Raw genomic sequence first — 12,501 nt, 5'->3', positions numbered from 1 at the left:
GTCATAAAAAACAAATTAAGTTACTACCCTTGGTTTATCCAGTCAGATTAACAGATGAAGAGACCGGGAATTCATAGTAAGATTTTCTGTACAGATTTAAAAAGGATTTTAAAGAGTGTAAAACTTGGAAATAGAACATTTCATGAGGGGTGGGGGTTATATAGCAGTTGGAGAGCCTCTGCTATGGTTCACACACAAAACTTCAAGAAAAGAGGTCTCAACAGCTTCCGGTGACATAATAACAAGGCAAGGCAGGACAAACAACTAAGACACGTTTCAAATGCTGGATACCAATTTGGCATGAATTACAAACATTTGGGGTACCATACTATTTAGAGATTAAAACATTTAACAGAAGTATATCCAATCTGTGTAGAGTAAAAAAAACACACCTAACCCCATGCAGCAAATTCCACGTTAAATATAGTTTTGAGCTTTTCGCGATAGCGAAATAACATCATATAATAACATCATACCTCTTTTTTTACTACCAAAAATCGGGATACAGACAGTAACTTACATTTACAGAAGATTGTTTTAGACATTGAGTTGACAATAAAGAATGCACATTTTGTCTAACTACAATTGTTCAAGAGCATACTTAAAATGTATTTAAAAAACACTGACTTTTCTCTCTTCAGGTCAAAGATCTCCTTACATATAAAGTGCCTTAGTGAGGAGAATCTGGGACAGGGACAGACTAATTTGCATGTAGCCAGGTTCTGAGCTGGGATGGTGCAGTGAGCTAAAAAACAGTGATGGATCAAGCCCTGATCTTTTGACTGGGTAGGAGTATTCTGCTTAATTCAGAAACTCTGTCCATCACCACCCCCTTTTCTGAATCATTAGTGAGGAGACGTCACTTTGCATCAGACCAGAAGCCCACTGTATCACTTCTACCAATCCTTGTACAAAACAACTATTAATTCCAGATTCTAGTCTTAGAGCAGTTACGGTCAGTAAAGTATTACATGAAGATAGTCGACATAGAATTTTGATCTTCGGTCTTATCAAGAAAATTCCGTCTGGCTACATTTATTAGCTCCACTGCATACAGTAAGGTGGGAGGGATCTTGCCCTGATATACAATGAAAAGATGGGGGGGGGGGGGGGGGGGGGGGGGGGAAACGGAAGACTTCTACCTACAGCTTTGAAAAATGCACCTAGCCCGAGGGATGGGCAGGGGGAGGGTGATAGTTTTTAATGATGAACTTCTAAATACTCATGCTCCCCAAGCCAATGCCATTAGTGAACTAAGGGGTAAGTTTACTGTATGTGTGGCCTAGGTTCATCTATACACCTATAATAAAGGAAGAACTTTCAGCCTTTGAGGCGGGTAAACTCGGGAACCACAGCGCCAATCCACACACCTGATACACCCTTGGAATCGTCAGGGTGTGTAGATGGTTATAGGCTATATAAATTAAAAATAAAAACGTTATTTCAAAAATTTACAGTAAAAAAAAAAAGTAGTCCCTCCGAAGTAGCGCCGGCCGCGACGTGCGTGCTCACGTCAGAAGCGCAGGGAGGAGCGGCGTCCAGAAGCGCGACGGACATGGCGTGGGGGAGGAGCGGTGACGTGAGGAGCAGCGGATAGACCAGAGGCAGTGCGAACAGCGGACAGCCTGGAGGAGCGGCGGCTGAGGTAAGGGAGCGGCGGACATGGCGCGGGGGAGGAGCGGTGACGTGAGGAGCAGCGGACAGGCCAGCGGCGGTGCGAGCAGCGGACAGCCTGGAGGAGCGGCGGCTGAGGTTAGGGGAACCATGTCGGGGCAGGCGGGGGACGGGCCGGGCGGGGGCTCGGGCTGCTGGACAATGTCCGGGCGGGGGTCGGGAAAGCCTGTTGCTCCCGGACAAGGTCGGGACGGGCTGCTAGTACTAAATAAAAAGAAAAAGTATAGTCCATTAAATCAAACACAAGAGTTATTTGTATAGGAACACACAAATTGGTCAAGCTGGGGAGCCGGGATCGATACCGGGATTTCTGGTTTGACATTGTGCAATTCACCCATTATAATTTATTTCTTACTCCTGTTAACACAAAAGGTAAATATAGTGCCTTAATTCTTACTAGGAGGATGATTGAGTATGGGTGGCAGGCAGAAGTCACATGAAAGTTTGGCGCATCTTGGGCTCAAAGGTCCAAGAGGACCTCGGGGTGACCCAGATCCAGGCATCTTACTCTAGCCTGGATTGAGTGTCATTGGCTCCCCTACATAGGATCCCACTAGCCAACTGCATAAAAAGACCTGGTTAACTTGGAGGGAACCCTGAATGAGTGTCCACCTAGAAAATTCAGTTATTCCTAGTCCCTGAAGGCGGGACTAATCCCCATCAAAGATAGCCAAGGCCAGCGTTTCATGCCTCAAGTGATGGGTAACCAGAACCCTTTACTGTTGCACCAAAATAAGGGGTTGTGGTATTCACAACTGAAGTATATAGTCAATTGGAGGAAGGTTTAGTTCCATGCCTATGCAAAACAGGCGTAGATGCTACTGAACTGGCTGTTCTTTTCGTAGAACGGCAGGTCATACCATTCAGAGCGATGGTGGGCAGTGCACTGCTTGCAAATAGATTGTGTCACCTCTGGTCTTGCCTACTGAGCAGAAAGCTGTGGTATACACTCAATGTCACTCCACTGAGGAGGGGCTGTAGGGCATCAGGGACTACATATTCAGAGGAAAATCATGGCTATGAAAATAAAAATCACAAACTCTGGCTTGAAAAGCAGGTCACACAAGTACAGACTCAATCCAGAGAGTGCAGCATGCACAGACTAAACTATAAACGAGGACTCGTATAACCAGGCACAACCTACTTAGTAGTGCGCTTACCCGTTCACTGAAAGTAGGTGGTGTATTGTCTGTGGTGTTTGAAGAGCTATACTTTTATAACAATACAAAAGCAGTTGTGTTTTTTTAAATATGCAAGCAGGTATTCGGGGTCTGATATCCACAGTAGTATAATAAAAACTGCTGGGGCCAAATTGCATGGGTTAGGTAAACTAGGAAAGGCCAACATGGAACATCTGGAGATCCCTGCAGGCATGGACAGGCCGACAGTAAAAGAGAACACTGGGGGGCAGGCTTTGAACCCGAAAGCGCTGCAACGAGTAAGAGAGATGGGCAATATAGGGCCCGATTACAAGTGCTCTGGAGAAAAGGTGCCATGCCATTTATTATAACTGATACATTCTGATGTTCCGAGTATATCGAGTTTTACAAACTGCACCTATTCTGTGTTTTTTGGGGGATGAGGGAGGGGGGGGGGGGGGTTACTGCAGCAGAATATCCAGGTCACCGTAAATATTGTAATATTTCTCCCTTTCAAATTGCTAGATGTTTAACTGGCTGAAATGTAGGGATGGGCTGGAGGAGTTTATTGCACCTGGTAATTACCAGGTGCAATAAACTCCGCACAACTCAAAACTCTGACCCCTTAGTAATTATAGTTTTTTGTGTCATTTCCTCATGACAGCACCCCCCTACGTTAGTGTGCAGAGAAAGCTTTGAGCTGCAAGGGGTCTAGGTCTACCCCAGATCCCTCAGCACGGTCACTTCCGGGTTGCAAAGATATTAGGGTTGGCTGATTAAACCTGTAGCCGCTGAGTCTCCCTCTCTGTGACTGCGCTCTGAGTTACCATGTGTATCGTCTAGTTGTTGGCTTGGCCATGGACTGCAATGCAATATGCCACTGGGGGAGGGGGGAAGCTTTACGCAACCTTGGAGGTGCCTTTCGGATTCGCTCTCTGCTGCCCCCTTGGCAAGACAGACAAAGACACACAGTGAAAAAAAAGTTGCTGCAAACAGATGGAGAAGGAGGGTCTGGCACTCCAGCAAACAGAAAAGGGGGCTCTTCCAGTGCTGCGGATTGATAACAACCCGCCCGCCGCTTGCTGGGTAGCGCTTTCTATCAGCAACGTGCTCAGCAGCAAGCACATTGCCTTTCCTGCACACGTTAATTCCAATTGTACATTTTTTTTCGTAAAAAGAAGTGAGTGAGCCTGGCGCGATTTTCAGAGCACAAGCACGTGTCCGTAAGGGCTGGCGATGAATGGCGCCCTGTGTTCACTTCACAAACTCTGGCAGGTAGGCATTTTAAAACGAAAAGCTAGGGCTCGTGGTGAGGTCCTTCTTAAGTCAACCTAAATTTCTTCTTGCCACGGGCAGTTTGATGCTCGGTAAAATTACTCTATATAGTGCTAAGTTCTGGCCTCTGAACACAAGATGAACAAAAGAATGAAACAATAAAAATTAAAGACACCTAGACCTATGCCTTTCTGCAAGACGCCCTGTCATGACGTAAAGTAACAGGTCACTACAGTGACCTGTGGTTGCAGCAAAGGCCAGCCCAAAGTGCGACCCAGTGGAGGCGGACACAACCACCTGGGGAGAAAGTCTTCGATGGTTAACGCCACCAATTCCACAGCCAATGGTATCGACGACTAGTCTGATCGCCACTCCTTTCTCCGAGCCTCATGTTCACTGGGCTGGAGCTGGGTCAGAAGCAGGCCCACCGCTCTCCCACACGCCTCTTTCCGCCAACACGCAGAAACACAAAGCAACAGGCCGCGACACTGGCTGCTCCCTGGAGAAGGGGCTGTCACGGGGTACCAGCAGAGGGATGATGCTTTCAGCTCAACTGCCCTTCGGGGTATCTGCTGACAGGTCATTAAAACGCCGACCTTGTCCAATGGTACGCGGCCTGACACACCCTCACATCTCAGGCGCCCTAAGCACGTAGAGAACCCATGCGCCTGAGGGCGCACTGAAGTCCCGATGAGAAGAGACACCACACACCACGCGGAATCAGTACTACAAACGTAATTGGTGGCTCGCGCATTTCTGATCTCACAAGTGCCATAGATTCTAAAGGATACCCACTACCTGGTAACAAACAGTTCAGAACGGAGTACCCACTGTATTTCTATAAACACCCCTTGTGCCACCATCCGAGGAAATGATTGGTTGCAGCTATGTCCACGATGAAATGTTAAAATGCCACAAAGCAAGGCCACCATCTCAAGATCATAAAGTGTAGCCGATTGCACTCAGTAAAATATCCATCCACAGGTGCTCAAGTACATGAATGACTAGTGCAACAAAAAATAACGTTACGTGAGACAAATTAATGAAAATTCGCTTTTTATGTTTCACTGGCAACTGCTCTACCCTTTTCAGTGTTTTTTGACAAACCAATCGCTTTAACAAATAAAAGTGCTTCAGAAACGAACTCACTAACTAGCTCACCAAAGTAAGGCTGCCTTAGTACTGTACACGCGACATCACTTGCACTGCTGCCAGTAACATGCAGGCTTGCTTGGTCAAAATGAACGATTTATGAAAATATATATTGGACAGCACGAAAAACACAAAGGTCAGAAGGTTTTATTTTAAAGGAGGTGGTGAATTGTGAAGTAGTGGTTGGAGCAAATTCCTGGCAACATATTGATATTCCTGTAATTCTGGTGGCCGTGGATTGCAGATTATGATCCATATTTTATCTCTCTGCCCAGGAAAGGAATGAAAGCTTTATGACAACATATCTGATGTTGTGTAAGGCTGATAGTTCCAATATTTGCTACTGAATATACAATGGTTTTATTTATTATTTTCAATGTAATGTATGTATTTTATTAAATATAAAATTGTGACTAATTTCTTTGCTATCTTCTCCTCCAATGGGAACTCTCAAGGCAGAGTCACGTGCTCCTGTTTCTAAAGGTTGACAGTGCAACATGTCCATGAAGTTCAGCAAAACAGGCAAAACATGGCCTGTGGCTTGGTGTGCACACTAACACACCCACCGGTGGATGGGCATGCCGTAACATATGCATTCCATGCTTAGTTTAGCAATACTTAGCCAACAGACCACAATGCACAGTAAGGCACATCTAGGGTCACGAGACTATGGCAAGCAAGCACCATTCTTCCTAGCACTACACAGAGGCGCACTTATGCAACACATGTTTAGGTATTTACAGGCCTACGGCAACATAAGGAAGGAACCCACCTCTCAGCACCGGGCAGCGAGGTGACCAAGCGCAAGGACAAACAACTGTGTCTGCTCGCCTTTTATGAAAACATGTTCGCAGAGAAAAAAATTCACACAAGCTTTGAAATAAACCATACAAAAGTATTCGTGCCCCAAAGCGAGTCGCTGAGACATAAGAATTCCTGGCCATCCTCCGCCCCCATTCATTTGGGTGAGCTCTTAGCTAGCCTCCTTGCATCCGTGGTCGAGGTGCATAAAGGAAAGCATGGGACGTGTGACCCTGCGCATGAACTCGGGGTCAGAGCAGGGGCAAAAAAAAGAACAACATTATCTGTGCCTATTATCTTGGCCTTTGACCTACAGGTATCTACACATAGTTACCCCGGAGCGGATAGGGAAGCGGGCCACTACCAAAAGCGCCTTCTGTTGGATCCCTCCCACCCTCTTGTGGTGCTATCCCAAGCTTGGGAGAATCGACACTGGGAAGACAAACTCACCCACCTCCACCGATAACCTTATACCAACAGGCGTTTTCAACCAAACCCCTTCCGCCACACGCCTTACTTCGCGAGCCCCCACCTGCAGCGAATCCCTTCACACCCAGGGGTTTTTTTTTTTTACCCCCCTTGCTTTTTTCCATGTACTTGTCAAATTGTTTTATTGCCTGTATAGCGCCAAGTGCAAGGACGCGGTATACACAAAAAGAAAGGCGGACAACCACAAGGAAAAACAACGCTAGAAAATGCTTTCTACAAATTAACCCTGGACAATGGCCGTTTGTGGACCATCTCCCCACATACTGTTACCACATCACACCTGGCTTCCAGTTACACTGCCTTTTACATACTACTGCGCCATTTGCCCCATGGGGCGGCCATCCAGTGTCACCCCAGCCAACGGCACGCCACACGACCCCGCGCAGTGAGCAGCTTTCCCGCTGCTGGCAGGGCACGGAAGGCACTTTACTGCCATGAAAATAACATTGGCAGCTTACTCCCACGTGCGCTCACCCCTCCAAAAATAAGCAGCAGGCGCACGCGTTAGAGGTCATTTTTGGGAGAATGACCGAACATGCAAAGCTAGCCAGTTCTTCGAGAGCTCAACACACAGTCCTTTAAAGCCATTTGCAAAGACAAGCCTGTGTGGGCCGTGCCGTCAAGCAGCGATCTCGGACAGGATGTTTCACGCGGGTTTGGTTGGGTATGTGTAATGTAAGTTATATAATATCCCTTGCATACATCTGCGATGGTGCTTGAATCTCAGCGGGGAGGGGGGCTACATAGATGGTATATGCCCCACATCAGGTTTTTTTTTTTAACGATAATCGAGGTTTCTGGGTCCGAAGCACCGGAAGAACACCTTATTTGGGGCTGAGTTTTTTTTTTATTTGGTTCCGCCCTGCTCCATGTACCGTAGAGACAGGCCCGATAATGATTGGGGGGGGGGGGGGGGGGGGGGGGGGGGGATTGTGGAGTACTCGTCCGAACTGGATGGGAGAATGCACTGAAAAGACCTATTCCCCCCACCCCCTCGATATCCTCCGGCGAACGGAAAGCAGCAATGTGGGTCAAGGACATGGACTGCGGAGGAGGAACAACACGTGCCTTTAAGACAAAGGAACTCCACCGAACCCATACCCCACCCCGCCCAGCGCTCCCAGAGACGGCAATATTCAGAATGCAAAAAAAAAAACACACAGGGAATGAAAACAAAGGGGCGCTGCACGGCTCTGTATCTGTGCATGTTCGGGCACAGTCTCTAGGCGCTTTAATTACTCAACAGTACGTCACTCGTGCTGCCAGCCTCTGCTCAAGCAAGAGAAAGGCTGTGAATGTGTACTTGCAGCTTCATTGCAAACCCCATGTCGGAGGACACTCAACCACTGAGCTATCAGGACAGCCGGAACAACAGGAGATATGTGAATCAGAAACAAAATCTACGTGAGGCAACAGCTTGCACACACAGCTACGGAGGCCAGCGCTGCCAAACGCCTTGCCCCATCGAAGCATAGAAATGTCGCAATGGGAAAATTGTACACTGGTAATGGGGCAGTCGGGGATATGGGGCCGCCTCTGAAAAGAAGGGGTTTGGGTCTGCAAAAGGTGGTGTTGGGCAGCAAGTGGGTTTTCGGAGCTATGAAGATATACGAGTAATCGCTGGCAAACACTGGCGGGTCGGGGGCTACGATTAGAAACACTAGGGGGTGGGGTATTTGCAACAGGCCAGCATGGCCCGAGCTGTCCCCAGTGAGAGCAGATTAGGATTCACTGGCCCACGGCATCTCAAGGGCTCCTCTTTGCAAACAGTGGGCTGAGCCCATCAGGGCTAATCCAAACAGCGCACAATGGGGCCGTAATATAATTAAAGGCCTGAAAGCACACGCTAGATGGTCGCAGGGGGGTGGGAGCATTGTTAGCCGTTAAACAGCTGGAGCGCAATGACACTCCGCATGGGAGGGGGCGGGGGCTTAGAAGCAAGAGGTCTGGGTGGGTCAAAGTTCATTAGGTGGTGAGAGACGGTGCAGGTGGTATAAAGGTCTGGGCAGGAGCGACAGAGAGGAGGGTGAAAAAAAACAGTTCACTAAAATATGAGTGCACATGTGGGTGGGGGTGGAGGTCCGGGAGTAAGAGGTCATTACAAAAAGGAACTAGGGTTCGTTGAGGGGAATGTTTGCGAGGCTCGATCAGCGGTCTGGGAAGAGAATGAGAAAAGTTGTTTTTGTGGGGAGCTTTGCTATAGACTGGGGACAGACACAGGAGTGGCGATCTGTAAAAAAGAGGGCAGGAAGCAGAGTACTAGTTTGGTGGCCAGTGGGAGAGCTGCATGGTTAGGGAAGGGTTTAAAAAATATATGGTTTGAGTCAGTCGGAGATAACCCCACACCACAGGGGATAGTACTGTGAGCTTACGGCCATAGCATTAGCTTTTACAACGCTCTGTAACCGTAGTCTTAAATCCAACTATGATGACCCGATGGTGCAGCCAACTACCACAATACATCTGTCCATCAACTAAGTGCCAGGGAAACGAGTCACCTGTTAAGCACAGTCTGACCTGTTAGTGCTGGTGTAGGGTTGTATCAGATACATAAGACAGCAATGTCAAGGGGGTCTGGTTGGCAGCACTAGGTAGGCAGAGCTGGTGCTAGGGTTGAACCTGCACGATTATTTACTACGTTTAAGGTTCGGACTGGTTGGCAACGAGTTTGCTTGGCCAGGTAGGACACAAGTTGGGGAGACAAGAGTGCAAAGGTCAACATTGGAAGACAAGGGACCAAGTTGGCAGTCAGGGCTGATGATAACAAGCTCAACCTGTTAAGACAGGAGCTCGAATCCCTTCCGCCTTTCAATGACAAAAGGTGTGTTGCTTAGGGCCTCCGCTTGATTGGTTGACAGCAGGTCTAGTTTGTTAGAACCTAGGTAAGTTGGGTGTGAGGGATGAGAACTTGGCTAAGTAAACAAGAGCTTAGTTGGCTACAGCAGTGACAAGTAACTTCTTGAACAACACTATCTTACCTGCGGTTCTTTTGGACGCTGTCCCGCTTGTCCAGCACCCCAGGCACGCAGCTGGTCAGCTCGGTCCAGTCGGCGTGCAGGCCGCAGCTCCAGCCCGTGGAGAAGCGCGAGAAGAGCCAGGTCTCCTTGCGGTTGGGCCGGTAGCACGTGCACTTCTTCTGGCCGGGCCGGCAGTCGCAAGGCACCTCCAGGCGCACGTTCTGGACCAGGTGACGCCCGAAGGTGGTGCCCCCCGTCTTCTGGATGTGCAGGAAGACGATCACGTCGTCGCCCTTCATGTCGAAAGACAGCGCCCGCTCCAGGTCACGCACCGGGAAGTAGTACTTCTTCACGTAGTGCGGGTCCGGGGTGGGAAAGAGGTCCAGGTCCTCCTGGGGGTACCGGCTGGGGGAGCCCAAGTTCACCCCCGGCCCCACGTACTGGTAGAGGATCAGCATGAAAAACACCGACCCGACCAGAATCAAGAGAAACTTGCTGGCCTTCTCAACCATGGTCCTCCGAAGCCTCTTCATGTGTCAGCATCTCCCAGGGCGATCTTGGGTGGATGAATGGATGAATGGAGCCTCCCAAGCTCGTGGTCCACGGCGCCAGCAGGGTCAGCAGCAGGCAGGGACAGGAGTCACCTGCTAGCACCAGATCAGTAACAGGGCAAAATCACATGAAAACATAGTTAATTGATTTTGCACTGTTACGACACAGACACGCCTGATTTGTAGGGTTTGCACCAATAAAAAGTCTGAAAAACCCTCACGTAGAACACTGCTAGAGCGCTCTGCACCCCCACAACCCCTTCCTCGGTTAGAGGGGGTATGAGGAGCGACGCAAATCCCCCAGATTAAAGCATAGATGGAGTGCTTTTAAAAAAAAATAACACCAAACACCACTGAAAGGTCTGTCCAGCCGAGTGCCGATACGATCCGTAAAATAAGATATTTTAGAGAGAGGAAATAGATTTAAAATACACAAATCCACAAACGTACGGGAGTAAAAATCAGCATCGCCCCATGAACCAATCCTTCAAGCTGAGATAACGATGTATATGGTCAGTGCAGGATTCCAAAATAAAGGGAGCACAGGACAGCCCTCCTGGTACAAAAATGAACTGGCGCTGCAGGGAGCAGCCAGGAGCTGCGCAGCGTGTACCCTCCTGCGTGAAACCGCCCCGAGGTGCGTGAGGATACACCGAAATCCGTGCCACAGCCCGACTCGGGGGAGATTTCAGCCTCTGTTCTTATGCTCAGCCTCGGCGTTTCCTTCCTGCTCCAAAATCCTCCATGATCTGAGCCCAGCATGCAAAGCAACAAGGTTCCTCCCCGGGGGCGGGGCCATGGAGCCTTCCTTGGGGGCGGAGCTACGGAGGAGCTCGCGCCGATGATCTACAGTTTGCCTCGCGCCTGTTGCCCCTTCCTGCGTGTTCTCATCTCAACAAATTGCTACGGTCTACGAATCCTGACGTGTGGGTTCGTGAGAGAATGCGAGACCCAGGCCTTTTGCTACTTAACTGACTGCTTCTCACATCGAGCCCTTCACCGCCTGTCCCAAAAGGAGTGGGGGCAGGGGCGCAACTCGGCCCGAACTTCGAGGGGGGCTAAGCCTGCCAGCCAGGGTCGGCTCCATCGCTGGTGGCGGCCGTTACCACGGTCTTTTTTGGCGCTCTCCTCACCTACACCATGTTCCATGAATTCCCTCACTGCCACTCTCCAACAGTGAACCTGATCTCTCCATATCCTTTCTTCGAAGTACATTTCTTTTTATTTATAGTGCTACACATAGTTCATTCACACTCAGTTTATTGATCTGGGTGGTACACGTTCTTTGCAGCAGGCACATTAACCCACATTGCTACTTTACGAAAAGTGGAAGAGATTGATACGGACTTATATCAACAGACAATGAGCTCAGTTAAGTTTGAGAAGACCACATTTATTGCAGGCAGCATTCCTTCAGTTATTGCACCAGCCCTTTCAAACCCGTAGGATGGGGGGGGAGGGTATGTGGGATTTTCGTCTCTGCCCAAGGTGATTTAACTTTAGGTTCAGAAGCTAAGTGAGATTCTGGGAGGCAGCAGTAAGCATCTCGCGCAGTGCTTGGCATGCATGAACCAGCACAACAGCATGTACAGCGGCCAACAAGGGAATCAGACAGCAGGGGGCAGGGGAGGACGTGGAGTACATGGAATTATGGTGAAATGCTCATACACCAATTAAAATGCAGTTTTTAGATGCATGGTTGGCTCATTACTCCTTCAGAGAGGATGCACAATAGTTAATCGGAGGGATTCAAACTAGGATACGAGGGGCCATGGTTCAGTAGGTGTGCAGAGAACTTAAGGTCAGCGCATTCACATAAACGGGCGGTGCAGGGGAAACTGCTAAAAGAAGTTGAGGACGGCAGAATGGCAGGGCAATTTAATACATGGCCAATGCCAGATCTGATTGTTTCACCCATTGTGATGGTACCAAACAAGGAGAAGGGTCAACTTCGCCTCATACAACACTTGTTTTGGCCAAAGCGAGCTTCCGTCAATGATTTTATATCCGAGGACGTAACATCAGTGTCCTATTCATCGGTGGATGTAGCCAGGGCTCTTGTTGAAAAGGCGGGAAACGGGACATAGATGGCAAAATGCGACACAACATCAGCTTTTAGGCTGTTGCCAGTGCATCCAGAAGACTTTCAGTTATTGGGGATTCAGCTTGACAGGCAGTCAGGCCACAAGTCCGAAAAAAAGAAGTGGGGGGACTAACCTAGTTAATCAGTATCCAAGTGACATCACAGTGTGTGACATCACAGCATGTGACATCACAGCACTTGACATCACAGGAAGTGGCATCATACGAAGTGACATCAGTTCTTAAGCCCTCACATATATGTTTAACATGTCTATCATGAGTACATTAAAGCACATTTTGAGTATACATGGAAACCCTCCTGATTTAGGCAGAAGATTTCCACTTTTGCATGCTACACATAAAACAATGTTGCCCTTGGTC

The 12,501-nt window shown here is 48.7% G+C and overlaps 1 protein-coding gene across 2 annotated transcripts in view; it reads right to left on the bottom strand.

Moving 5' to 3' along the window:
- HS6ST1 (heparan sulfate 6-O-sulfotransferase 1) overlaps positions 1-10,810 on the bottom strand; it is a 233,659-nt gene extending 222,849 nt beyond the window's left edge. Inside the window, exon 1 of one of the 2 annotated variants that reach the window (XM_086943801.1) lies at positions 9,509-10,810. In XM_086943801.1, the coding sequence (XP_086799927.1) occupies positions 9,509-10,020 (512 nt within the window). In that variant the 5' untranslated portion in view covers positions 10,021-10,810. The remainder of the gene's footprint in view (positions 1-9,508) is intronic. The other variant, XM_086943800.1, reaches the window with a different exon arrangement.
- Between the last annotated feature and the right edge of the window lie 1,691 nt (positions 10,811-12,501).

This window comes from Lissotriton vulgaris, chromosome 11, assembly GCF_964263255.1.
Source record: "Lissotriton vulgaris chromosome 11, aLisVul1.2, whole genome shotgun sequence".
NCBI classification, from domain to species: domain Eukaryota; kingdom Metazoa; phylum Chordata; class Amphibia; order Caudata; family Salamandridae; genus Lissotriton; species Lissotriton vulgaris.
This window is presented reverse-complemented; position numbering and strand designations above follow the sequence as displayed.